General features: G+C 41.2%; 3 protein-coding genes across 9 annotated transcripts; all 3 read left to right on the top strand.

Moving 5' to 3' along the window:
- Positions 1 to 6,173: 6,173 nt before the first annotated feature.
- On the top strand, positions 6,174 to 9,927 carry LOC112557216 (SPRY domain-containing SOCS box protein 1-like). Of its 2 annotated transcripts, none has more exons than XM_025226942.1 (5): positions 6,174 to 6,336; positions 7,402 to 7,443; positions 7,619 to 7,801; positions 8,199 to 8,401; positions 8,748 to 9,927. In XM_025226942.1, exons 2-5 carry the CDS (start codon positions 7,416 to 7,418, stop codon positions 9,105 to 9,107), a joined length of 774 nt encoding a protein of 257 aa, XP_025082727.1. In that variant the 5' UTR covers positions 6,174 to 6,336; positions 7,402 to 7,415; the 3' UTR covers positions 9,108 to 9,927. The 2 variants fall into 2 exon arrangements, with proteins under 2 accessions (XP_025082727.1, XP_025082728.1); XM_025226943.1 differs by having other exon boundaries at positions 6,176 to 6,336; positions 7,402 to 7,445; positions 7,622 to 7,801.
- A 141-nt stretch (positions 9,928 to 10,068) lies between these two features.
- On the top strand, positions 10,069 to 26,655 carry LOC112557215 (glyoxylate/hydroxypyruvate reductase A-like). Of its 4 annotated transcripts, none has more exons than XM_025226939.1 (11): positions 10,069 to 10,932; positions 12,494 to 12,615; positions 13,592 to 13,729; positions 14,264 to 14,301; positions 14,584 to 14,723; positions 14,971 to 15,044; positions 15,492 to 15,588; positions 15,909 to 16,026; positions 25,397 to 25,464; positions 26,120 to 26,258; positions 26,563 to 26,655. In XM_025226939.1, the coding sequence occupies exons 2-11, from the start codon at positions 12,498 to 12,500 to the stop codon at positions 26,644 to 26,646; spliced, it is 1,014 nt and encodes a 337-aa protein (XP_025082724.1). In that variant the 5' UTR covers positions 10,069 to 10,932; positions 12,494 to 12,497; the 3' UTR covers positions 26,647 to 26,655. The 4 variants fall into 4 exon arrangements, with proteins under 4 accessions (XP_025082724.1, XP_025082722.1, XP_025082723.1 ...); XM_025226937.1 differs by lacking the exon at positions 10,069 to 10,932 and adding an exon at positions 12,027 to 12,046; XM_025226938.1 differs by lacking the exons at positions 10,069 to 10,932; positions 25,397 to 25,464; positions 26,120 to 26,258; positions 26,563 to 26,655 and adding exons at positions 12,027 to 12,046; positions 16,749 to 16,816; positions 17,096 to 17,234; positions 17,542 to 17,790.
- LOC112557217 lies at positions 19,029 to 23,958 on the top strand. Of its 3 annotated transcripts, none has more exons than XM_025226945.1 (6): positions 19,029 to 19,253; positions 21,677 to 21,799; positions 22,281 to 22,418; positions 23,046 to 23,083; positions 23,352 to 23,496; positions 23,849 to 23,958. In XM_025226945.1, exons 2-6 carry the CDS (start codon positions 21,682 to 21,684, stop codon positions 23,860 to 23,862), a joined length of 453 nt encoding a protein of 150 aa, XP_025082730.1. In that variant the 5' UTR covers positions 19,029 to 19,253; positions 21,677 to 21,681; the 3' UTR covers positions 23,863 to 23,958. The 3 variants fall into 3 exon arrangements, with proteins under 3 accessions (XP_025082730.1, XP_025082731.1, XP_025082729.1); XM_025226946.1 differs by having other exon boundaries at positions 19,036 to 19,286; positions 23,358 to 23,496; XM_025226944.1 differs by having other exon boundaries at positions 19,040 to 19,286.
- Positions 26,656 to 27,426: the final 771 nt, after the last annotated feature.

Genomic DNA, 27,426 nt, shown 5'->3' on the forward strand with positions numbered 1-27,426 from the left:
CAAGGGATGGAGGCCTCGTCGTGTTTGATGTGTTTATGTGGTTCTGGAATGGTCGACAAACGGAAAGATATACAAGCAACTGGTTGTGAAAATTCTATAGCAGTCGAGGCACCCGCGAGGAAACTAAACTGTTGTGCATTTAGCAGCGTTGTAGAGACTGTTTCTTTGTCATCTATAGTGACGTCATCACATCGTTGATTCTCGCCTCCAGCTGTCATCCTTCCTGTCGTCCGTCACGTCATCTTGGGAAAGCAAAAGAAACGTGTTGTTACTTTTATTTTAATTTCTTCTGCAGCTTGTTCTACAGTTTTTCTTGGAGTTTCTACAGCCCTTCTCAGAGCTTCTGTTTTCATGTAATAGCGTCAGATGGACATCGTGGGTTTAAAGAATTTAATGTTCGTAGATATCAACAGCTTTTGTGTTTGACATTGCAACTGTAAGATGGATTGAATTCGTGGCAGAACGAGGCTTAGATGTGCCAAACGACAACACCGAGGTTTCAGTGTTAGTATTCACTTCCTGTCACGTGGTTGACATTGGTAGATTCTTTTGTCTCCCATCCCACCCGACTACAATCACTACCGCTAAACTTTGCTGGTGATGCCCTGAGCCATTCATAGTGCCAGGCTCGCTCCAGAGGCATGACATCAGCTCCATAAATGTCAGAGTTCATAGGTTGTCAGCACACTCACACAGAATATTTATTTTCTGATGGGGGGAACTAAGCCACAGACTGTACACATTGCGTTACATGCCAACTCAAAGTTTTGCCTCTAGGATAAAATGATGGGATTGATGACAATGACTGGTACTTACAGACTGCAGACTGACCACCGCCACAAACATGTCCACTTCTCTGACTATGACCTTTGAACTAAAAAATTCTTATCGTTCACAAAGTGACTGGAAAATAACTTCTTGTCTCCAGTTTTTTCAATCTTGCAGCAAAACGCTTCTCCCTTCCTAACTGTAATTGTCAATCAGTCGTGGCATATTCATCCATTGTTCTGTTCAATGAATATTGTTTTCACGGATAAATTTACACTTGCGAGTTCTAAGTGGCCTGCTGTGTGTGCCAAAGCCAACAGTAGGTTCATGGTAGATTACGAGGTCAGACCACCCTCAGAACCTTGCCAGCAGTTGTACTTGGAAGACAGGATGAGAAAACACATTTTTTTGGGACGTGGGTACACGATTCCTAGAGCAGGTCTCTCAGCTTGACGCTGCTTTGTTATCAGTCTCACCCAGGGTGCACGCAGGTCCTGTTTGATCACGTGCAAGCTGAGAACCTCTACGGGGGAGGATGGGGGAGAGGGTTAAAGGTCAGTTTAGTTCTCAGCTATTGTAGCGCTGTAAATGGAGCTGACGTAGCTGTCAGGTTAGTGACATCATTGTCACAGCTGCTACTGTGTCAAAGAAGTGAGGGGGGCCAGCAGTGGAGAATCCGTTCTTCCTCCCACGCACCTGGCACCAATGGGGGACAAGGGGTGAGTTATGGAAACCATGTAACGTCACAACTTGTTTCGCCCAACCGACACGGAACTAATGAACTCTGACCCTAAACCCATTTATTTGTATAGTGTCAAACAGTATTTTCTGCTGAATATGTTGGTAGATGTACGTAGCTTCTGCAAGGGTTCAAAGCTCGCCTTCATGCAGGTTGAACGGGGCGTTAATATTTTTTCTCCTGAACGCCTCAGTGAAGACAACTTCAGAAACCTTAGGAAGGGTGACGTCAGCGCCATAGTAAGGTTTCAAGTTTGATTGTTCAAGGGAATGATTGAAAAGGTTGCGCTTAGCTCGTGTCAAGGTAGCTGATGTCAAGTTTTCCGAATCTGCTCCTTTGACTGAGACGTTTAGAAAAAAAACCGAAGGACCTCCGACCCTGGTCCCGGCATTTTACTTTATTCTGTCAGTCTGCTTTCAGCCACAGATATGTGTAGGAACTACATCGTCAAGTAGTACCAAAGGATATTTCATTAGTCTCACTTTTTACTTTCCTTTCCATTGTCCCTCGCAGTGGAGGGTCTTCACAACACTCAGCTTCTCCGCAGCTCAGTCTGCACCGGCTCCTCCCACTCCTCCCGAGGTCGAGGGTGAGGGCTGGGAAATTTCCTGGAGGTCGACACGGGTTAGACTAGGTTGTGTCACGTGTCACAACAACCAGAAAAGACTATCACCCTGCCTCGCGGATACAGATGTTAGATGATCTGTTTGTAACCAGCGGGCTTTAAACCCTCGTACAACATGCAACATGCTTGTAACTCCACCCATCTTTATAATATCATCGGTTGTGAACACATCGTAAGCAGCTGATTGCACGTGTGTGTGTGTGTGTGAGAGAGAGTGTGTACGTGTTTGATGTGTGTGATTGTGTGTACACGCCAAGGAAAGAAAGGGGTCGAGAGAGAGAGAGAGAAAGATTCAAAGAGGAGACACAAATGGAGTCAAGTATGAACAGAGAGACAAGCTGCGGATCATCGCTCCTATCATTCCCCACTTCCTCAGCTACAGAGATGGTAGGTCACCCAAAGTACTTTGCAATCTCAACCAACCGTGCATTTGTTTTTGTCATCGCCAACATCTAACACTCCTTGCAGCGATCGTCTGCGTCATCGCCTTGGCCCGTCTCCATCATCATAGAAAGATCCCATTTCTCGACTTCTAGTTTCTATGGCAACCGGGCAAGCAAGACGCAGTCTACTCGCTTTTAAACTTGCCAAGTGCGCAGGCTCAGCCTGGGAAACGCCGATGTTTGCAGACACAGTAGCGCACGTCTGCACGGAGTGTGAGGGAGGCACGCGCGCCCTTTTATAGTCGGTGTGTGTGTGTAGGTGTGTCTGTCGGTGTGTACGTGTATGGGTAGTGCTCATGCGTGTACATGTGTGAATGATCGCGCGTGGAAATCTCACATAAAAGTAGATGAAATGCCTTGTGTACATACAAATGTGAAATTTCTAGTCGTGTGTATCTATGTGGCAGGGTGTAGATACGAGTGTTTGTGTGTGGTGAGCATGAGAGAGAATGTGTGTGCTTCTTGAAACGGCAGACATCACCAGCGACTCTCGCTGTACTGACCTCTCACCTCACGCCATAAAAACATGTTCAGTCTCTACCACTCATCATCACACCGGCTAGTCGACCCCAAGCACTAACAAACAAACAAAAAAGTTGTTGACATCTGAGCGGGTCTTTAAAAATCGGAACGTTTTCTTGTGTACTGTTTCTACTAACGGTTTCCCTTCACAGCCATTTCTTTTCATTTTCTGGTCGTTATAACAACAATGTGACGGACAACATCTTGTGGTCATTACATCATTCACTGGCCAGTCACATGTCCTTTCTTGCCGCCTGGTGAGATGAAGATGCCAGTCAGTCTCAAATCATTCAGCCTGCCTGTAGATACCTTCTCAAGGAGCTCATGCGGTCAGCCAAGTGAGCCAAGACAGAAAATTTATGTAGCTGTCACGTGACTGAAAGTAAGACCAGATTATATTTTCACTGATTTCAACGCATACTTAACAAACTTAAAGTTGTGAGAAACATGGCGGCTCTTATCTCTATTAGTCATCGCATGAAAATATTACATGAAGAGGTGGGCGCTGTCCTCAAATGAGACAAGGTTTAATTAAGAGATAATTATTTGTCACTGTGACAATAACAGTCTGACAGCTGTTTGTCTTGTTAGGACACAGACCTGGAAGTTCTAGTAAACAAGAGACTTCACCTGGACTTCAGAATTTTTTATGACATTTTGTAAAATGAGTACAGCTAATGTTCAGATGAACTTTTCTGTACAACCATCAGGTTTTAGAAATGGAAACCTGGTTGTTAGCGAACACAACTGGCTGTGACTACACCAGATAAGTAACTGGACATTGTTCAAATCTTCCAGAGTTTTTAAAACCTGAACTGGCTGTTGATTTTTCTCAAATTTATCATAAGTACCGGTTAGTTCCACCAATTATCATTTCAAATTTGACACATGAAAAATACTTTGTATGCACAACTCACATCAACTAAACAACATTTGAAGTAGAGTTAGTGAATTAAAAATATACTTACATGGATTACTTGTCTCGTTGTGATTTTTATGCTTTGTTTTTCTCTAATTTCACCGGCTACTGTTCTGTAATATTTATTGGTCTGCAAGCACACATTAGGCACAAACGAAGTCTGGAGTGTGGACGTTGAGTAGTAGGTAGGCTTATTTGTGGGGACAGTCACGTGTGCTTTACACGCGCACGGTGGCTGGCCGCATGTTGCAGGTGACTTGGCGAGTCGTTCTTGCGTGACATTGGTTGTAATAAACCTTGAGTTCTGCACGACATTGCAGAGTTGCTTTTGTTTATGTGTGTGTGTGAGAGCGTGCGCATCTATGCATGTGTATGTGAGTGCGTGTGTATCTTATGAAAAATTCGCACAGTTTAATGGTTTTGAGGCCATGTTAAAGTAGAAGATGATTCAAGTCTTCTCTTTTATTAACAAATATTTGTCTTTACCTTTCCTAAAGTATAAAAAAAAAAAAAAAAAAAAAATGAGAGGAGAGGTAGTTTCCCAGACCTTGCCTTGAGCGAGCTTCGAACTGACCACGACACTGCAAGGCAGATAACCCCGCCACGAACATTTCGCGAGGTAATGAGCAGTTAAGTGCCCTTCCTTGTTGATGCTGATGCCATCTTATCGGAAAGTAGCTGCCGTTCGTTTGATCACCTTAAAACACAATTAGCTGAATGAAATACTGTGTTATCTATACAAGGGGAGATAACCAGCTACCATGCCCAGTTAATAACACAGGGAAGGGAGATCGTAGCGGGATTCCCTTGTCTTGCCTCCCTTGCCCACCGCCTTCCCAGTCCTAGCCTATCTCCAGTTCGACGAACCAGAGAAAAGATCTCAAGCTTGGTCAATTAAGAACCATTCCAGGAATGTTGAACTTTCGATACTTTAGTTCTAGAATTTGTCGTGACATTTGAACTCCCCCCCCCCACTTCTCTCTCTCTCATGCTACCAAATCAACTTACACTGAGATATTTGTTTGTTAAAGGCTTTAATACTCTTGTTACTCTAGTTGAAACATCTACTGAATGGCATGGTATGTACAACTGTATCTAAATATAGACAACAAGCCACTTATTTTAATGGATAGGGCTCCTATAACCTTCTTACTTCAATAAAGTTTAATTCATAAACACGTTTACACATATCCTTGTGATCTCATATACATGCCATCTTAACATGTGGTCTATCCACAAGTCTTTGTCTCTCAGGCAGGCAATGCACTCAGATGTCTGCACGTGCCCATCCCTAGCAGCACATTACTACTATTACAACTGTTTGCTTTGGAAGTAAGCCAGTGGGTGTCCGTAGCTACTCGGAGTGTGTGAGAGACAGAGAGAGAGAGAGTTTACCCGGGGTGTGTGACCTCGGGGCGCCGTGAAGTGAGTTGTGAAATAACCACTGCAGCTTGCGTGAGGTTGATTGAAGGGTGCAAGGGGTTGGGGTTGTGGTTGGAAGTTCGTGGGGCTGACCCTGTAACAGGACAATTTCCTAAGATTTGAAGGAGTGCTTTGAATGACAGTCGTGCACTGCAAGTCAAAGAATGCACTGTTAAAGTGCTTAGACAATGTTTAGTTGTATGTGTAGTGTATTCTGTGCTAATTCTTTTATTTTGCAAAAAACATACACACCAAGCGCGCGCACACACACACTATGCTTACCTCCACAAGCACTACACGGCAAGGGGCACACCTGTGCACCAAGTCAGGTGTTAAGAGATGCGGTCTCCTAGGAAACAAGGTAGAAGCAGCTGGCTTTCTTGCAGTCAAGGAACCCGCGAGCAAGCCACAAATAATCTGTCTTGGTCTTTCGCACGAGGCGGTGCGGAACCACCAGACCTCAGTGCCAACAAGTGAAGCATCACTGACACAAGCACGTGACAGAGACTGAGTTGCGTTACCATTGGAAGCCAACAAATAAACTTCTAGTAGTCTCTGCACCCACCCACCCATCCAAGAAACTTTTGTAACCAAGAAAAGGATATTAGGGATACACCTGGTGTTACTAAGGCCCCTTATGGCAGTCAGCCCATGTCTATGCCTTTTGAAGCCCGTGATTGGCGCAAACGTGTTCATCCGTACAAGTGTGTGCGTGTGTGGGGGAGGGGAGGGCAGGGAGGGGAAGGGACAGGTAGTCTAGTCGCACCTTTCCAGACGGAGCAGACGACTGCTCTAGAACCCATTCACTTGCCAGGCCGACCACTCACGGACAAACGTACATTTATACATACTGCAGTGGAGACAGCGTGGACAGTGAGCATTTAGAGGAAATACCACAGTATGTACAGTATATATATATACAGTGTATACATTATTTTGCATTTTCTTGAAATGTTTTTTCATCCTTAATGCTTTTACCTCCAGCATTTTGAGTGACAATGTAACTTTTCTTTCACTCCTTTGTTCAGTCTTTTCGGTTTTTCTGATTTCGTCTGCTTTGCATTTTTCTAAGTTTTTTTTAAAGGTAAATCGTACTTTACAGAACTTCGCAAATATCTCAAGGACCGGCAACTAATGTCCTTGTCGACATCGAGTAGTAGGTAAAGCTTATTAGTTATTGGCACAGACATGTGGTTTTACATGCTGACATGCCGGATATTGCAGATGACTTACAGACCTGATTAAACAATTCTTTAGGACAGCTGACCCGCTTTCTAAAAAAAGTAGGCAGATCAGTGGAACCGAAAATAAACGAAGAACATTTTTTGTGTGAAGAAAACTTTCAACATTACTTATAATAAGGCCACAACATTACTTAATTATGCTGTCTGCCTATTCATCTCTTTGTCTGCCTATCTGCTTGTTTACTTCTCTTTCTCTCTGTCTGCTCCCCAAATAACGACTATTTCTATTAATATTCAACTTTGACGAATGTCACAGATCGAACCATATTGAGGGTCCTTTGTTGTACAGTTATATCAAAAGTCAGATTGAGACTTGATAAGTTTACGGTTCAGTGATCTTTGAGCTACCATGGCAGAAGCCACAACTGTCAAGAGTGCGTTGCTATTCAACTAACCGTCAGAGACAGGTAAACAAGACAAACTGGGTCAGTGTGCACTTTCAACTCTGACCTGCAGGTTCAACATGTGGCACGTCTTTCTCGCTTTACGCAAGACTGCTGTTGCTATCGACTCTGGAATAAATTGTTGAGAAGCAACTTTACTCCAGCCACAAGTTTACAGATAAACATTTAGCGAGGACACCATGCGTGCGTGTGTATGTGCGTGTGTAGACCGCAGCCTGCTTCCTCCCGCCAAACCTCTGTTTTGTCAAAGCATTGACTGAACTATCATCTAATAGAAAGTATCTTTAAGGTAAAAATGTGTTATCGTCATTTCAGGCTACCTTTGCATCATGGGAGTGACCTCATCTACTAGCAAAAAGGTAAAACATTAAAAATTGATAATACAGTCTCATAATCTAATTACATGTAATATAATTTATATATTTGTCATAAGCGCCTTTATCGATAAGTTTGTAAGCATTATTATTATTGTTGTTGCTATTGTGGTATGTAGGATGACAGCAAAATTAAAGTTTCTGACTGTTCGGGTATGAAGGTATGAGGGAGGTGGTGCCAGCCTGGGTGTACACAGTGGTGGTCCCACCCGAGTACGCTTCTGACCACGTCTCGGCCTGTGCGGAAGGGATGACTGTCGTCGGCCCCAACAGCGTCCAGAGGGTCAACCAAAGTTCTCTGGAGACTGACGCCTTCCGGTGGAGTCGAGGGTTTACATCAGGTTGGGATTTTTATATCCTTGGTTTGATAAAAATTAAACAGAAAATGAAAGCCTGAGCAAACATAACAGATGGACAGGCAAACAAATGTAAATTTGTATTCGTGATGTAAAAGCAAAAACTTGTGGCCAATCAGAGAGTAAAATCGTTCTGCAATCGACATTCAAGAACAATTTTGCATCCAATAACATTTTACTCAAACTGCAAATCGGGTCCTTCCTACCTTTGTACAAGAAGCAACACATTCCTCTGCTATTAATGTCATACATATTTCATCTGTTATGTAAAAACGAGTATTTTTGAGAAACGACGTTTCAGATAGCAGAAGGACCATTTCTTTATAAACGCATGCAATATTTTCATGCATGACATGATCTGGGTAAACTTGATGTTTTTCAGGTAAACACACTTTCGAGATTCACTTTCCGAAAGAGCTGCGTGGTCAGTGCGCCTCGGTGGGCGTGGGGCTGGACTCCGCGGCGTTGCATTCCAAGGGGCGCGTGGCGCTGGTAGGAAACAACAAGTCCTCCTGGGGACTCGACCTGTGCGCCCGCCGCACCTTCCACGCTGGCGCGATGGTGAAGAAGTATCCCCAGACACAGGTGAGCACTCGGACAAATAGTCTTCGTCAAGAGTCGAAAGCAAAACAAAACCATTCATAAGCATTTGGAAGAGTGGTTTTGGCGAGGAGTTTGAGACAGACATGTATTTCCAAAGAATGGATTTTAGTCATGAGTAGGGGACAGAAACAGTGCCAGCATGGTCGGTTGGAGAGGTGGTAGCAGAAAACACAGAGTAACGTATGTTAATGTTGTAAAAGGTATTCATGTAATGTAGGTTGTAAATCACACTGTTATGTATGTTATAACAGAAATTCTGTAATGTATGTCGTTAAACATGTCTGTACTCAATGTCATTACAAACATTTCTGTGTTCAATGTGTCATAGGAATTCCTCCCAGACAAGTTCTACATGTACGTGGACGCAGATGCACTCCAGGTGCAGTTCGGATCCGACGGCCAATACTATGGTACCGCCATCAACGGCCTGCCACCGGGCAAACCGCTGTACCCCATGGTGTCCGCATCCTACCCTGGAGCCGTCATCACGATGTATTACAGGGGCCAAGCCAACGTCGTCATCGTGACACCTGTTCCCCAGCAACCAGTTGTGATGGCGGTCCCTGTCTTCGTCCCACAACCACAACCACTTCCACCACCTTACACGGCGGGTGGTCCAGCGGTCTCTGCCCAACCCCCACCAGCCTCCGAAGCGCCCCCTATAGAGAAAAAAGAACAAGCAATATGAAGTTGCAAGCATGCGCAGAAACTGCATCCGGGTGTCTGCAGAGGGATCGATCAAAATCATTTTACATATTTACGCTAAATATTTGGTTTAAAAAGGACATCATGGTTCTAGGATTTATTATAAAAACGCACACACACACATGCACACACACACACAAGTGCACACACACACACACATGCACGTGCACATAGTTGAAAATTAAGAGTTGAGAAAGGGGCAGCAACTTATGAAAACGGATTCTGAGTTGTGGGTGAGGGTTGGATGAGGAAGAAAAGTGGGAAGACAAAGAACAGGGAGGGAGGGAGGGAGGGAGGGAGGGAGGGATGGTGGCTGACAGCACAAATAACTTGTGATTATGCTGTCATCAGGGACATCACCAACTGTTAATTGTCGGATCACATGGCAGTGTACACTTCACACGTACAAACTTTAAAGTTTAAACTATTGCTGTCGCTGTTGTGCTTGAGTTCCACCGTGCAGACTGCAAACTAGTAATACACTTATCATCTACAAAATAAGTCTCTAAATGACTGACATCTCCAGAAGCTCAAAGTGAATATTTGTTACTGACCGGCCCATAGATACGTCACACGTGGCTGGTCAGGTGCAGCAGCAGCAACAACAACACATTTAAACCCGTAGTGACTAACTTGAGACAAAAGTATGTTGGACAAAAATGTGCCTCGTGCACTGTGTGATATTGACTGTACTCATATGGCGATCATCATGATAGTGATATCACTTCTCAGTATTAACCACATTTGTTATTTGTTTTGCCAAAGTATTGATATATATTTTTAAAGAAACCTGATATTTTTTCTATCGTCTAAGCTTCTAAATTGTGTATAAATGTTTGAGTGAGATTATGTTTTTCCTGATCAGCTTTGTCAATGTCGTATCTTTTAAGAACCGTCTCTGCTGCGATATGTCTTAATATAATTTTATAAAATTATATTAGCAAGTATAAATCGTCTTTTCTGAAGATATTAGCGAGTGATTATAGTACCAGACTGAGATTAGTGGCACGCACACTATGCGCAGTGCACACCCACCAGATGACGCACCTGTTAAACGGGTACCTGGCTCTGTTTACAGACTGGAAGGGTAGATATGTAGAGAGAACGATGGACCCCGAGATAGCTGCGGTCTCTGAAACCAAAGGAGTCAGGCCCCGGCGTGTTCACTCGCTGTTCGTAGAGGATTCCTGCTGTTGTGCTTGACATGAATGTTTGTCTAACAACTTCTTATACATTTCTTAGAGGGGATGAATATATACTGCATATGCAAACACGCCAACACAGGAGTGGGGCAGGTCAAATATGTGCTACATGTGAAATAGATAAGAGCGATCTTTGGTCCAGAATAGTTTGTGCAAGTTGACATACCCTCCATTTACTTTCTGCATAAAAAACAACAACACAATACAACTTTGTTAATCCACGAGGGCAACTCCAGATAACACAACTGACTCTAGAGGTGCTTCTGACCCACTCTACAGCAGAGTGTATAGCACTTCATCACCGGTAGTTGTTTGATAAAACCAGAGGCTGAGGCTGGTGAATAAGCGCCGGTCCTTGTTAGTTGCTACAGTTAAGACAACGGTTCAACCTAGAGGGACGAGAGAAGTCCCGGGGTGACACGCGGCAGGACCAAGGAAGGACGCCACGAGGAAGACACGTGACTGACACAGGACGGTGCCAGAGTCTCTGCGCGAGAGAAAGAAGGCCGCGACGATCGACGGAGGGACATCAACTGATCCTCAGACGTCGACGACATCGGAGGGCTCAATCACGTGGCAAGAGACTTTGTGTGTGAGAGATAAGCAGTGAGTGTGTTATGTGAAGTAGTCTACTGTGTGTGTAGTTAGATTAATGTTAGTGAAGTAGTGGCTGACGATATCTGGACTAGGGGTAGAATACGGGACACCTAGAAAACGACCATATTTTTATATTTTGAAATTGAAGTATTTTTCTGTATATGTTTGAATACTCTCGATGATTAATAACTTTCTATAATACAATAAATTGCTTGAGTTGTTTATTGGGGCTATGTGTGCTGGGGGCTTGAGTCAATTAAAAGTGTAATAAGCATTTTAGTGTAAGTGCACGTGGTAGATGTCGGCGTGAGTGGTAGAGGTGTCGAGAGTGTGATCAGCCGAGGCGACGGAAATCACAACCTCTGACCATCTCCACGGGCTCTATCGCCAGAGTTTACGACAGTTAGTGACCCCAGGCCTCCTCAGCCTAGTACGAGATGATGACCAGTAGAGTTTATCACGTGAATGAATGAGTTGCGGGACGATCGTGCACCTGCAAGAGTGAGAACTCACATACCAACACATAATCAGAAGTAGTAAGAGTGAGAACATACATTCCAATACGAGGATGCGTGATGCTGGATAAGGATTTGCTGATGACACAAGGCTGGCAAGTCCCTCTGCCTGGTTCTGGTGATCTTGGAATAGATATTACAAGGGAGACAAGACTGTTCCTGTTATGAGAGGCTGTTGAACCAAGAGATGAAACAAGTGATGAGACTTTCAATGAAGGACTGATAGAACTGAGTAAGGATGACAGAGCTGACAGAGAAATATTTGAGTTTCGGAAGGACGTACTCGCCTCAAGAGATGTTTGACAGTGGACTGGGTAATCACTAACCCTTGTTCAACCTTTTCTTTGTCTCCCTAATGGCCTCACGCACCTCCATGCTTGCTACTTTATTTTAATCATGTGCAGTTCCGCTATAGACAGCGAGGTCAGGAAAAGCTCAATTCGGAAATGAGTTGTTACTCAACGGCGAGCACCTGGTCGGCATCCTTAATTTTGCTATGAGAACATTGTGGAGAATAATATTTGATTACACGAAGTTAGTTCCGTACCTGAACTTGCATAAGGACGATATATTATGACGATCATTATGAGGGACATATAAGAGATGAGGTGAGTTTACAGGTAACTGGTTCTTTCTCAGTGTGACTGAAGGAGGAGGATTTACGTAAGCTCACATGTGTGTGTGTGTGTTGTATATAAAGAGAAAGAGATGCTTTTAATATATTTATTTATCGCAGTAGTGCTATTGACTGTAAATATAACTAGGTAAACACGTTTCTAACTCAATGTATCTTCATCCATGCTTCTGCGGCAACTTTAATAAGTTTAATAAGTAAATAATAAGTAAATATGAAGTTAGTCAAATTTTGTGCAAATGTTTGGCCCTCACATATCAACAACCTCTGATTTGTTTTGCCATTTACTTTTAGTTGCATTTACAACTGCTTTTTTAATGTATTATTTTAGAAGTATGACGTCATTTAGAACTGCTTTCTTCATGTACTATTTTAGGAGTATGACGTCATTTAGAACTGCTTTCTTCATGTACTATTTTAGGAGTATGACGTCGTCAAAGCCAGTGCTACACATCGCCGAGTGGGAGCCAAAATATATCATAGAGACACTTCACCAGCTTGCGCCAGACTTGGCCATCAGAAGAATTCCAGTTCCAGATTTCTGTAAGAAAATATCAGATGATGTAATGTTCTCTTACATCAGTGATGCCCAACCTTTTTCGGCCTGCGGGCCATATCCATTTCGGACAGCCGTGTCGCGGGCCACTTCGCCGCAAAAATACAAAAAGGAAAAAAAAATAGAGCAGATACCATTTTTTATTAGAAACAAGTTGTATTTACCATTAATTATGTAGTAACTAGTGGGATATTTGAAGTTGATTTCCCGAAACCAACTTCTGAATGTCCGGCCTCATCGTAGAGACACCAATTCGGAGCACTGAATCGAAATGTTCGTCCATCGCAAAAAAAAAAAACAACAAAAAAAAAACAAAAAAACAAACAAAAAAAAAACAAAAAAAAAAAGATTGGGAGACGCCCCTACGTGGGGATAAATACTCCTTCTTCCTTTTTTTCGTTATTTTTTAAGGTCTTCTTTTATTACTAACATGCCGATTTCCTGCACTGTGGGCAGAAGTTTCGCGGGCCGGATGGCACCGCGTCGCGGGCCGGATATGGCCCGCGGGCCGTAGGTTGTGCATCCCTGTCTTACATAAGTGGCACAACGTGCAACAAGTTAAAATTAAGTATCATGTATCAGGCTTATTTGGATGGATATGACTTGTTTATTGAGGTCATCTGCCAACATGCATGTACACAACAACGCAAGAATACGAATTAAAGTAAAAGTTAAATTAATTAAGAACTTATCTGGATAAAAAGTCTAGTTTAAAAGACTTTAATTTGAAAAATATTCCTATGAAGAAAAACATAGTTCTTAGGCTAAACCTAAAACAAATGTGCTGCTTTAATGTACATCATCAACTGATGCTTTCAGTTACGATGTAATATTGAACTAAGGTCTGAAACAACGGTGTCGGGTGACTCTCTTAATGTGAACTAAAGATCACAACGAATATCAGAAGATGCTGCCATGTCCACACATGGTCAGTTTTATTGGATCATCATTTCCTTTTTTCAGATTCAATATGTCAACCAGAAGACATTGGCAACCCAGAAGAAATTGAACTACTAGTCTGTTCTCCTTTCTTTTTGATTAAACTGACTGAAGCCGGAATCCATTTGCCTAACCTCCGGTGGGTGCACAGCGTGGCGGCAGGTACGTGCACAGTAGTCTCTGTCACGTACAATAAATCCATTTCTTTGGGGTTGTCTGGTCCTTAGCATGTTACTGGCTAGGAACCACGTATATCAGGAGGAGGAACTTGGTAACCAAACGCAGCAAGACAAGAAGAAAGATGTTTTCGCTCGTCCCTGGAGGCAGCTCCAGTTTGTATAACGTCTGTCCCTAGTGGAGGCGTCAATGACTTTTTTCAGATGCTAATATATAGCTGATTGGATCAGTTTAACATCAGGCTCCAGTGACTGTAGTTAATAATCAGTATCAATATCAAGTGTGAACAGTATAAAAGCGAAATTGTGCCGTACTATAAACGATTTTATTCTTCTGTTGACAACTAAATTTGGAAAAAGAAACTATTGTAAGGGGTATATATTGAATAGCATATCAAAGAGTTATCCTTACAACAAGCATGAATTAAAGCCCTTTTGATGGCCTACAGGTAGGTAAAAAGTGCTGACAGAAAATGTTTACAAATATACGTTTCACCCATTCTTGAACACTTCTTTGCAGGTTTAGACAAGATAAAGGGCTATTTCAAAGAAACTAAAGTAAGTAAATTCATCGCCTTTTCTGTGAAATCTTTTAGAATAATCATTATTTGTATTGTCGTTGTTATCGCTTACAGCTGAAGCTTTGTTTCTGATAGAGAACGAGAGGAAGAAAGATGTGAACACAGATCGAGCTATCAATAGAACGAATGAAAGAAACAATATAATGGATTGAAGTTCGTAAAAACAATATGAAGCCAGTCATCGTGGAATGTGATATGGAATGTTTGTGCTGACCTGCGGTGTGTGTTGACATTTGACCTGTGCTGACGTCACTTGCAGCCGGAGCCTCGCTGTCTCCTGACGCGCGCGCCACGCATCAATGGCGCGTGTGTGGCCGAGTATGTGGTGGGTCAGATCCTCTGCACCAGGCGCCAGTTCTTGGAATTCTACGACCAGCAGCGTGTGGCAGTGTGGAACAGGTGAGACAGTGAGACGACTGATATCTCTCAGTAGCTACACTCAACATCATCCCACATTTTTCATCCGCTTGCCACACCGTAAGTTCCAGCATGTAAGGAGTTGTCTTCGCAAAAACAAATTGATGAAAGGTTAAGGCGATGTATATTCCGCCAAGTCCAATGGACGATGTATATTTTATCAAGTGTCTCGGAGTATGTCCCTCTGTCAGATCGATTAACAAGTTTTTCCTCTTTTGTTCTGTTTCAGGAGAACTGGTCTGACAGAATCCTTGAATGGCGCCACAGTAGTCGTATTGGGAATGGGAAACATTGGCACACGTGGTGGGTTAACGGTTGATGATAACAACGAGAATTATTCCTCTCAACAATCAATGTAGTTGTCCATTGACTAGTTCCCTTGCTCGTCTTCCTCTGAAGATGAATAACACTCTCCATCCCACTGTTTGTTCCCTGATACCTCTTTGTGTCTTCTCTGTTGTCTTTTATTACTTGTCTGCATAGTTTCTTCACAAATCTTCTGTATTCTATGTCTCCTACTTGTCTTAAGTGCTGAGTGCACGCTCCTTCGTGAGCGTGAAATATATATATATAGAGAGAGAACTTTTGATATGCTTATCAAGTTTTTCTGGTGTTATGTCAGATTCTTTGATTGAGTATAGCTTCTATCAAACTTTTGACATTTTACAAGAGTTGTGAGTCATGTTATAATCGCCAGATATCTGTCACATATGCCATACTGTCTTTGACCTCTGTTCTGTCATGTCACAGTTGCCAAACTATGCAAAGCTTTTGAGATGGTTGTGCACGGGGTCACCCGCTCCCCCGTCACTAGTGGACAAGGGTCGCCACATGTGGATGTATACTGGTAGGTGTCAGCTGCTACATGTATCCAGCCCGCCTCTCATTCTCCTTTTCACGATGACAGACACCAAGTCAAGAGACTGAACCTCACTGAACTGACATAAATACACATGCCTGAATCCTGTCATCTTAAAGTTGGTCGTCAGACGAGTCATAGAAATAGCTGAGACCTAATGAGAGATTCAAGAAATGTTTGATGAGAGTATATGTAGGTTAGAATAGTTTAGCTGAATAGTCACGTGAATGTGTTATATAATCCGAGATAGACTGACGTAGCCAGTCTGAGGTCTTTCATAATCAGCTAAAGCCTAACAAATGATGCAGGACTTCTGATCAGTTGGAGCAAGCTCTGGCCGAAGCAGACGTCATTGTGAGTTGTCTCCCGTCCAGCCCTCAGACGGTTGGTCTGCTGGACAACAGGTTACAGGTGTGCCAGAAAAAGGTAAGTACCTGGTGATGTTTGCTCCCCCAAATTTCTTTGATGACACTGGAAGCCTAGGTTTTCCTGGAATCAAAGAAGACAAAAATATAACCATTCAAACTGGTGGTAAGAGAATGCACCGTGTGGCTCGCTGGTCTCTTGCTCATCAGCTGACCATCTGTTAACATACAACCACTTTGCAGGAAGCTAAATGAATGAGGACCAGCCTAACCACTATGGTTAGTTTAAACATTTTTTATTAGTTGAAATATGCATGATATACTTTATTTGAGAGTAAGCAATTAATAAAGAAGGAAAATTATGTTAAGTAAGCATTTTATTTATATAAAAGTCATAAGAGGTGAAGGATGTTTGTGTACCCTCTCTAGCTAATCCAGCTTCTCAAACCCAATGCCACCCGTTTAACCATGGACATGTGTAGGTGGACTGCTGTCTGTCTGCCAAGACCAACGCTTAGCCTCTTGCGAATTTCTCCACTGTTAGTCTCGGCGAGCCTAAACAATGAATGTGACTAAACCGGAAGCTTTGTAGTATCATGCCTCGTTTTAGGAGCTAACTGCCAGAAGTCCAGTAATAAAAGTTCACGGTTTAATGGGTGGCCCCTCGTCTCGAGAGCATATACATACAAGCATAGAATTTTCTAAGTTATTTTCTAAGCTTTACTTAGATGCCCAAGCATTTGCTAATTTATTCATCTGTTGCTGGGGTTTTCTGTCACACAGAAACCTGTTTTGATCAGTGTCGGAAGAGGCGATGTGATATCTGAGGAATCTATTATCACGGCAGTCAGGTATTAATTCGTCTTATTGAGTTGGTGTATGTCTGTGTACACGTGAGTGTGAGACATAAACATACATTACTTTCATTGTCTAGAGCATGGACCATTAGAGAACTCAATAATTGTGCATTTGAAATATATTTTTGTCATTTATTATTAATAGTTATTGTGACGAATCAATAACACTAAGGTGATCTGTCTCTTCAAATATGTTTTGTTATTAATATAATTGAAAGTAAACTGAAAACTTTGTTACTCAGTGAGTTTGTATCAGTCTCCTTCTATCTGCAGACTAAACTGGATCACAAAGGCGGTTCTCGATGTGTTTGCTGTGGAACCACTACCTGCCGACAGTCCGCTGTGGAAAGAGCCAAATGTTGTGATTACACCACACATCGCCATGGATTACAACACGCTCACCATATCACAGGTACTTGTCCCACAGGTAGTCTTCATCTTATTTTCTTCATGTTCACTCTTTCAGTCTATCTGTACAATTTCTTCCTGACTGCAGGACTCGTGCTGTTACCAACACATGCACATCATTCCTTATCCAGAATTTTTTGTTTTTTGTTTTTTGTTCCTGTCCCATGTATGATGCCCCCAAAATGTTGAAACTTTTACAGGAGAGCAGGACACAAAACTGGGGACAGTATCTACGACTAACATTTGCAGCACAATTTACAATAATAATAATGATATTAAGGTAACATTGATTTGCATGTCCTTGTTTGCAGATCGCGAGGCATATCCTGGACAACTACAAGCGCTTTTCGAACAACGAGCCTTTGATGGATGTTGTTGATACTAGAAATATGTAATTAATTTGTCTTTCTAGTCTTTCTTTTTCTTGATGAAGTGTACACAACAGAGTTGTCAGGCGCCTTGTTGTCTTGTGTGTACATCATTGACGATATTACTTATTTACTTAGCGAGCTGTTTGCTGCTCTAGGAAATCAGTGAAATAAAAATGAGTTTAAAGGATATCTGGCTTTAAGTTGATTTTGTCTTTAGTCTAAGATATCTAATATAAAAGTTGAATCAAATATATTCTGTTGACAGTAAACAAAGCAAAAATAGCTAAAGAACTTGTACCATCCATTGTCTTCCATGTTTGTTTTGACTCGTCTTGCTTGCACATGTATGCTCCGTATGCTCATAGACAAACTGCGACAGTCCTCACTGGTATACTTCTATTAGTAGCATCAATGGTGACAAACCAACCAAACTCTAGAGTAATGTAAGATAGGCAAAGGTTATAACTGGATAACATTACCCTTAAAAACACCTTAAACAATAAGCAAAGACATTTCCATAAATTGGTTAATAAAACTAAACACCCACAGGAAAGGGGTATAACATCATCTAAAACACAGGTTAAAAAGTAGAAAAAATTATACCAGAAAGCTAAATAAACTTTTATAAAGCAACTCGAGGGATCTGGTAACCTATACAATATGGAACACCACCACGGCGGACTTGACAGGCCGATAACAAGTGACAAGAGCAGGAAAAGAGGACACCAGTACAGTGCACCACCAATGTAGGCTTCACAGATTAACGACTGGAAAAGAGGACACAAACACAGTTCACCACTAATGCGAACTTGGCAAACCTAGACACCAAGAATATATTAATGTTGCTTGAAGGTGAGTTAGCAGATTCAAATCGAGACTGCATGCGAATATAGAAACTCACACCATAGAAGAGCGAGACAGACCCATACCAATCATGTACTCGAGGTTTTCAGGTCCTTGTCGAATTTGTAGAAGAGTTACGCAGCCTATATCGAGCTTGAATGCAACTTTCACAGAACCGTTTGTATCGAACCCGTGGGTTAATTTTCCGTATTTCGAAAAGGGACACAGCTCTCAATCAATCCTCACTAGGATGAATAAACTGTGCAGCGGTTAGCGCTTTTCAAGCATAAGAACCTAAGATATACCAACGGCTTGCATCTTTCACAAGAGACAAATAAGAAAGGTGTTAAACATCAACCGAGGAAAAAAAAATCAACAACAAAAAGCAAACCAAGAAGAACAAATGTAGCAAAACTTAAGCATTCATTGCTTTTGCACAAGTTGTGAAAAGCTGACAGTCAAGCAGTTATCTCAATTACCACGCTTGGAGTGCGTGCATGCGCATTGTTGGACTATGATAATCAAGGTCAGAGGGGAAAAGGACAGGTACTAGGCGTGATGCAGGAGAACAACAACAGAATTAATACAAGGGTTTATAAAGTACACAAATATATATATTTTTTTTACTCACAGTAGCTTGACAGTTGTCAAAGTTTTTTTTTTAATGTAATAAAATTAAAAGAAATCCCTGAATTGATAGTATTCACTTTTGGGTGAAAATTCAGGTGTGTGGTGGGCGTTGGCTTATGACTTTTGTTTAAACAAGGCGATCGAGTTAGTTCAACATTCGTCAGTTGTTGGGATTCAAGGTACGTCAGCAGTCGAGGGCAGTGACCGGTCGGGTAAGCCTCGTCATTCATCATTTGTGATAAGATGATTATAAAATACAACTTTTACGTAAACTTTTATAAAAGAAAGGTTAAGCTCTGTTTTGCAGTGATTTTAACAGTGGATCAGCCATTAGAGTCTGTATCGACTAGAGCTAACCTCAAGTCGTTGTAGTAGTCATCTGTCGACGAGTCGTGTTTGTAGGTGAGTCAGCAGATTCAAATTAAACCTTCATGCGAGTGTAGAAACTCATGCCTGGCTTGTAGAACAGAGACACAGACCCATGTTGATCACGAAGTCAATATTTTCAGGTCCCGTGTCGTACTTGCTGAAGAGCTAGACAGGCCCTTGTGGAGATTTTATGCAACTTGTCGAAATATCAGTGAAGCCCGCGGTTTGCCGACTTTCGAAAAGGGACACAACTCTTATCGCGTGGAGCAGACGCTCGGTGTGTAGACGTTAATAATATCTGGCTTAGCAAAAATTCATTACCTTAGAGGGTAGTTGAGAGAGAAATTGTTAATACTTTTTGCAGAAGAGCTAGACAGGCCCTTGTGGAGATTTTATGTAGCTTGTCGAAATATCAGTGAAGCCCGCGGTTTGCCGGATTTTAAAAAGGGACACAACTCTTAATCGCGTGGAGCAGACGCTCGGTGTGTAGACGTTAATAACATCTGGCTTCGCAAAAATTCATTATCTTAGAGGGTAGTTGAGAGAGAAATTGTTAACACTTTTTCCAAGCTGCTGATCAGTCGTTGCATCAGTATTGTGATTCAGATATTTTCTCACGTGTTTAAATAATGTTCACTTCCAAGAGCTACCCTTAATGTTCCTTATGCTGTTCATCTTCACTGCAATAAAAATAAAGTGTATTTATATAACACAGTCTCCCAAAAAGTTGCACTCATCATTTACTTTACAAAACAGTAAAATAGACATAGAAATATTAACATACACATGCCATAACAAATGAAACATATGTTTGTGCTGGGAGGAGGGTGGGAGAAGAAAAGTTCTTAATACTCTTTAAGAAGAGATGTACTAATCTCAAAACTTGATGTTCTAACACAGCTTCATAAGCAAGTATGACAGTAAGCAAAGTTTTAATGATGTGATATATATTTTTTGGAAAGTACCAGACTCTTTATTTAATTCTCTTTCTGGATCTTGTTATGGGTCTCACTGTTCTTTCTAAAATAACAAAACAATGGTCCAAAAGGGAACTTTTTGTGCACAGCTTTTTCCATCCTTTTCATATCATATTTCTTCTGCAATGACCTGTGGTTCTCCTGATGAAGTGTGTGAGGGTGTGCATTGTACAGTAAATCAATGACTGTAGGTTCTACTTATTTAGTATTTTTTTAGTGTTACGATGATGTAGTCTTCAAAGCAGCATACAGTTCATTAGAACATGAAAATGCTCATGATTGTGTAAGTGAACTATTGTAAAGGATATAAAGGTGCATTGAGCTTTGAAACTGGTGTGAATATAAATGGGTTGGAATAAGATATATTTATTTAGCATAAATAGCGATGTGATTTCCCCTCCAAACATACATTTATTAAGTTGTTATTAAGAAATTGTTTTACATAACAAAAAATTTAAAAATGAAATCCCTTGTCGCTTTAAGTATTGAAATTATAACTGACAATGCTGTACTCTTTTTTCAAGTGTTACAAAATATAATAAATGCATGTAATCTCAATTATTCCCTGACAAGTTCCAAAAACAGCTGCTGCCAAAAACTCCAAAATACTGTTCACAACAAAGCATAATATCATTACTCATACTTGTATTTCTGTTAAAGAATGTTGAGACAACTTTAATATGTTGCAAATTCCTTTTTTATTGTATAATTATTTTAAAATTTTCAGATGGCGAAATGGGAGGATGTATGAATGTGTGTGTGAGAGAGAGAGAGAGAGAGAGCTTGTAACATATTTATTTATTGAATTACAACTAGTGAAAATATAACTAGGCAAAATCATTTCTTACTTAAGTATATAACAGACATTTATCTTCATCCATGCTTCTGTGACAGTTTTATCAGTATGCAATCTAAAGTCAGTCCAACTTTGTGCAAAAATGTGGTTGTCCCATGTTGACAACCCTTGATTTGTTCTGCAATTTGCTTTTTTCTGCATTCAGTACTGCTTTTTAAATTTGTTAGTTTAGACAACAGTCAGTTGTCATTCAGTACTGCTTTTAAAATTTATTTTAGAACTATAATGTAATTTAGTTCTCCTTTTCTAATTTATTATTTTATAAGTATGAGATCATTAAGTACCCCTATGCTTTATGAATTATTATTTCAGTAGTATGACATCATTTAGTACTGCTTTTTACTTTATTATTTTAGTAGTATGATGGCATTTAATACTGCTTTTTCATTTATTATTTTAGAAGTTATGATGTCCTCAAAGCCTGTGATACACATTGCGGAGTGGGAATCCGCATCCATTACACAATCTCTACGCAAACTGGCACCAGAGTTGACCATCAGACGAGTTCCAGTTCCAGATTTCTGTAAGAAAATATCAATCATGTAAAATTCTCGCACTTAAGTGACACAACGTTCGACAAGTGAAATGAAACATTAAGCATCAGACGTATTGAAGTGGATATGACTACCACTATACATGCATTTAGACATACAGCAGGACTTTACAAGAAAACAAATTAGAGCAATTGAAGGCCCTTTAAATGGTGTTAAAAGTTAATTTAATTAAGAACTTATCTGGGTAAGAAGATCTAGTTGAAAATTGTTTAATTAAAAACAAAGTGCACTTTACTATGAAGAAAAACATAGTTTGAAAAATGCTGAACCTTTCATCAAATGATGCATTCAGTTAAGAATGTAGAATTAGCTGCAATATTGAACTAAAGTCTGAAGTAGACTTTGTCAGTTGACTCTCTTAATGTCAACTAAAGATCCACAATGAATAACAGAAGATTAATTTATGTGCATACATGATTAATTTCAATGGATCATCGTTTTCTTTTACAGATTCGCCCGGTCTGCCAGAAGACGTTGGCAATCCAGGAGAAATTGAACTGCTAGTCTGTTCTCCTTTCTTTGTGATTAAGCTGGCTGACACCGGAATCCATTTACCTAACCTCAGGTGGATGCACAGCATGGCGGCAGGTACACCAACTATATTCTTGGTCACGGACAATAGTTCCATTTGTTTGAAACTATTTGGGTCCTTAGAATGTTTAGGACTATCCCTGTCCTTGGCATGATTAAAAAAAAAAGAAATCGCCATTTTTTATGGCTAGGCTTTGTCCTTTATGGGATACTATAGTTCTTGCAATCCGCAAGAATCCGTCTCTCGTTTGAAAGATACGCCTTTTTCAAATTTGTCAAAGGTCAACTCCCTGAATTGGGAATTTCTTAATATGACGGAATGCTGTGTCGCTATGAACAAAGCACAATCACTTAAAACAAACCACAATTCCTTGAGTCTTTAGATGACTTCAAGTAGAAAGCATTCCCATTTCGATTTGGAGACAAGAAAATGATTATCAGACTGATCTTTAACAGGGTTGACAAGGAAATAGTTTAGTTGTAGGTAGAATTTGTAGGGTTCCCTCATATACATTTCATCATCCCTTATGTTTATATCAAATTTTAAGTCTATGTGAGGGACATGCATTATATAACATGTCAGAGTAATAACAAGCGTGAATTATACTGACTACAGGTAGTTAAAAAATGCTGACAAAAACTGACTTCAAACACGTTTCATCCATTCTTTAACACTCATTTCAGGATTAGACATGATGAAGAATTTTTTCAAAGGAACTCAAGTAAGTTTAATTCATCACCTTTTCTATGAAATCTTTCAGAATAATAATTATTTGTATTGTCGTTGGTATCATTTACAGTTGAGGCTTTGTTTCTGATTGAGAACGAAAGGACGAAAGGTGGTAACAGAGAGACCTATCAAAAGAAAGAAAGAATATAATGTATTGAATTTCATAAGAACAATATGAAACCAGTCATCATGGAATGTGATGTGGAAAGTTTATGGTGCCCTTTGGTGTGTGTTGACATATGAACTGTGCTGATGTCATGTTTCAGCCGGAGCCTCGCTTTCTTCTGACGCGCGCGCCACACATCAACGCCGCGAGTGTGGCCGAGTATGTGGTGGGCCAGATCCTGTGCACCAGCGCCAGTTCTTGGAATTCTACGACCAACAGCGTGTGTCAGTCTGGAACAGGTGAGACAGATCTGTGCAGTCAGCTGCCAGGCCTGTGTCTCACCCTAATATCAATACTGGCCTCAGCACGGACAGTCTGGTCCTGTTGCAGCTTAGTGGTCGTTCCCCAGGTCATCCATGCAACCCTCCGTAAACTTGTGTTGCACAATCCTTTCTTTATACATGGAACCTGTTTACAGCTTTGTCATTTTTCATCCACTTGCCACTGCTATAAGTTACAGCATGTAAGGAATTGTTTTCAAACAAACAAATTGATGAAACTTCTAGTCGATAGGTCGATGTGTATTCTATCTTAGAGTACATCCCTCTGTCAGATCGATTAACAAGTTTTTCCTCTTTCGTTCTGTTTCAGGAGAACTGGTCTGACAGAATCCTTGAATGGTGCCACAGTAGTCGTATTGGGAATGGGAAACATTGGCACACGTGGTGGGTTACCGTTTGATGATAAAGATTGTGTACCCATATCTTACTCAGCCCCTATAATCTGTTCTACGAGCATTATTCCTTAAACCAAACAACATAGTTGTCAATAGTTACGATTCTAGTGAATTGACTACTCCTCCTGCTTGTCTGCCTCTGCAGATTTATGACACTTTCCATTTTTACTGTTTTTTTCCCTAAGTTCTTCTTTGATGTCCGGTGGCGTAACGGTTAGCGCCTGTCACTAATTCAGTAAGGGTTAGCTGTCTTTTATTCCGATCTCATCTCAGGCATGCTTTTTTTCCTGTGCATGTGACATCAGTTTACAGGGCTGGCTGCCTTCCTGTGATATAGCCTTAGTTGCTAGCTCGGAGTAAAGCACCAATTTCTCTCTCTCTTCTTATTCTTGTGACTTCTCTGATGGTCTTTTATTACTTTTCTGTGTAATTCATCTCTCTCTTTCTCCTTCGTGAGTGTGAATATGCCCTATATAAATCACATTGTTGCTATTGGTTTTTTTGATACACCCATTCAAATGGCGAAGCGAACTGTGTTATGCTTATCAACCTTTTCTGGTGTTATGTCAGCGTGTATCAAACGTTTATGTTGACTTTTTACGATTTTGTGAGTTATGTTGCAATCGCAGATGTGCGTGATATATGTGTCACATATGCCATACTTGTGTCTTTGACCTCTGTTCTGCCATGTCACAGTTGCCAGAACTATGCAAAGCGTTTTGAGATGGTTGTGCACGGGGTCACCCGCTCAGCCGTCACTAGTGGACAAGGGTCGCCACATGTGGATGTATACTGGTAGGTGTCAGCTGCTACATGTGTCCAGCCCGCCCCACACTCGCCCTTTCACGATGACCAGACAACAGGTCGATGACTGAACTGCACTGAACTGACATAAAATACACGACTGAATCCTGTCATCTTAAAGTTGGTCGTCAGACGAGTCATAGAAATAGCTGAGACCTAATGACAGATTCAAGAAATTGTATTTAATGGCAGTATATGTAGATTAGAATACTTTAGCTTAATAGTCACATGAATGTATTATATAATCCGAGTAAACTGGTGTAGCCAGTCTGAGGTCCTTCATAATCAGCTAAAGCCTAACAAATGATGCAGGACTTCTGATCAGTTGGAGCAAGCTCTGGCCGAAGCAGACGTCATTGTGAGTTGTCTCCCGTCCAGCCCTCAGACGGTTGGTCTGCTTGACAACAACAGGCTACAGGTGTGTCAGAAAAAGGTAAGTACCTGACATGCTTGCTCCTCCCAGAATGTCTCTGATGACATTGCAAGCCTAGGTTTTTCTGCAATTGAAGAAGACCCAACTACCTTTAATGGGGGACCACTCGTCTCTTGAATGTAAACCTACAAGCGTAGTATTTGTGAGTTATTCCCTTAAGCTGTACTTAGATGCCCTAGTATTTGCTGATTTATTCATCTGTTCCTCGTTTTTTTGTGTCACACAGAAACCTGTTTTGATCAGTGTCGGAAGAGGCGATGTGATATCTGAAGAATCTATTATCAAGGCAGTGAGGTATTAATCCATCTAATTTAATTGGTGCATGTGTCTGTGTACGTGTGGGTGTGAGTGAGACAGAAAGTTACAATCCTTCCATTTTCTAGACTCTAGAGCAGACCTGGGCAAAGGCCGGCTCGCGGGCCGGATCCGGCCCGCCTCCTGTCTCTGACCGGCCCGCCGGCCCGCCCGCCTAATATAGTTAACTCAGTTTTACCCAAACTGAGTTAACTATATTAGTCCGGCCCTCTGAAACCATCCCAATTTCTCATGCGGCCCCTTGGGAAAATTAATTGCCCACCCCTGCTCTACAGCATGGACCATGTGTATCGCCCAAACAGCACCGAGCACCATGAAGCTCCGTCTAAAAAATTGATTAATTGTGTGGCTGTTCGTTTTTGAACCGATAGCATTTGCATTAATGTAGATTTACAAAGATATTAGAGATGTGGTAACTTTGACTTAAAATGTTAAAAGAGATTGATATCAACAGAAATAAATAATGGTGCATTTGAAATATTTTTATCATTTATCATTAATATTTATTCTGACGAATCAATAACACTAAGGTGATCTGTCTCTTCAAATATGTTTTTGTTATTTATATCATTGAAGGTAAACTGTGCAAACTCTGTTACTCAATGAGTTTGTATCAGTCTCCTTCTGTCTGCAGATTAAACTGGATCACGAAGGCAGTTCTCGATGTGTTTGCTGTGGAACCACTACCCGCCGACAGTCCGCTGTGGAAAGAGCCAAATGTTGTGATTACACCACACATCGCCATGGATTACAACTCGCTCGCCGTATCACAGGTACTTGTCCTGTCAAGACACAGGTAGTCCTCATCTTATTTTCTCCATATTACCCTTTCAGTCATCCCTTCACCTTCTTTCTGACTTCAGGACTTGTTCTGTTACCAACACATGCATATCATGCATTCTCCAGAATTCTTTTTTCGTCCTGTCCCATGCATGACTCCCCTAAAATGTTGTTGAATATTTTACAGGAAATCAGGGCACATTAATGGGACAAAATCTATGACTAACATTTGCAGCACAATTTACCTTAATAATAATGATATTAAGGTAACATTGATTTGCATGTTCTTGGTTGCAGATCGCGAGGCATATCCTGGACAACTACAAGCGCTTCTTGAACAATGAGCCTTTGGTGGATGTTGTTGATATTACAAATATGTAATTAATTGTCTTGCTAGTCTTTTTTCTTATTGATGAAGTGTACATAAAAGAGTCGCAAGCACTATCTTGTGTGTACATCATTGATGACATTACTTATTTACTTAGTGAGCTGTTTGCTGCTCCAGGAGATCAGTGACATAAAAGTGAGTTTAAAGGATATTTGGCTTTAAGATGATTTTGTATATAAAGTTGAATTAAGTATAGTCTGTTGACATATTTGAACAGTAACTGAAGCAAAGCCACCTTAAGAAATTGTACCCTCCATTGTATTCCATGTTTGTTTGGACTGATCTTGCTTGAACATGTATATCGCACTTTTTTATTATAATTCATGTAGGAATTCCCCCACTACCAGAGCGTGTGCGGACGTTTTGCCGACGGACGTTTCACCGCCGGACGTTTCGGAGCCGGACGTTTTGTCTTTTGCACGTTTCGCCGCATGTCAGAGAGAGAGAGAGAGAGAGCTTACTTACTTCTCAAAGAATGAAAGTAACTACGACAGTTCACTTTGATTGTCACAGATTATGCGCAACAGCTTTGAGAGATACAAAGAGAAATGTGTGAGCTAACGGTTCAGAGAGGGAAGTGAGAGAGAGTTCACTGATACATTGGACTTCGGCTAAAGGTCCCGCGTGAAATGCCGAAATGAAGACTCCGAAACGTCCAGCGGCAAAACGTCCGGTCCGGCTCGAAACGTCTGGCGGCGAAAAACGTCCGTCGGCGAAAAGTCCGTGTACCCTACCAGAGATCTCAACAAAAGATCAAAAAAGAAAAAAAAAGA

This window comes from Pomacea canaliculata, linkage group LG2, assembly GCF_003073045.1.
Source record: "Pomacea canaliculata isolate SZHN2017 linkage group LG2, ASM307304v1, whole genome shotgun sequence".
Lineage (NCBI taxonomy): Eukaryota > Metazoa > Mollusca > Gastropoda > Architaenioglossa > Ampullariidae > Pomacea > Pomacea canaliculata.

Excerpts from the sequence above, each read along its gene's own strand:
- LOC112557216 (XM_025226942.1), top strand. The coding sequence starts at position 7,416 with ATGGGAGTGACCTCATCTACTAGCAAAA. Across the intron at positions 7,802-8,198 it reads GAGTCGAGGGTTTACATCAG|GTAAACACACTTTCGAGATT; the intron begins GTTGGGATTTTT and ends GATGTTTTTCAG. Across the intron at positions 8,402-8,747 it reads AGAAGTATCCCCAGACACAG|GAATTCCTCCCAGACAAGTT; the intron begins GTGAGCACTCGG and ends AATGTGTCATAG.
- LOC112557215 (XM_025226937.1), top strand. Across the intron at positions 15,589-15,908 it reads CCACATGTGGATGTATACTG|GACTTCTGATCAGTTGGAGC; the intron begins GTAGGTGTCAGC and ends CAAATGATGCAG. Across the intron at positions 25,465-26,119 it reads TCTATTATCAAGGCAGTGAG|ATTAAACTGGATCACGAAGG; the intron begins GTATTAATCCAT and ends TTCTGTCTGCAG.
- LOC112557217 (XM_025226945.1), top strand. The coding sequence starts at position 21,682 with ATGATGTCCTCAAAGCCTGTGATACACATTGCGGAGTGGGAATCCGCA. Across the intron at positions 22,419-23,045 it reads GATGCACAGCATGGCGGCAG|GATTAGACATGATGAAGAAT; the intron begins GTACACCAACTA and ends CACTCATTTCAG. Across the intron at positions 23,084-23,351 it reads ATTTTTTCAAAGGAACTCAA|TTTCAGCCGGAGCCTCGCTT; the intron begins GTAAGTTTAATT and ends GCTGATGTCATG.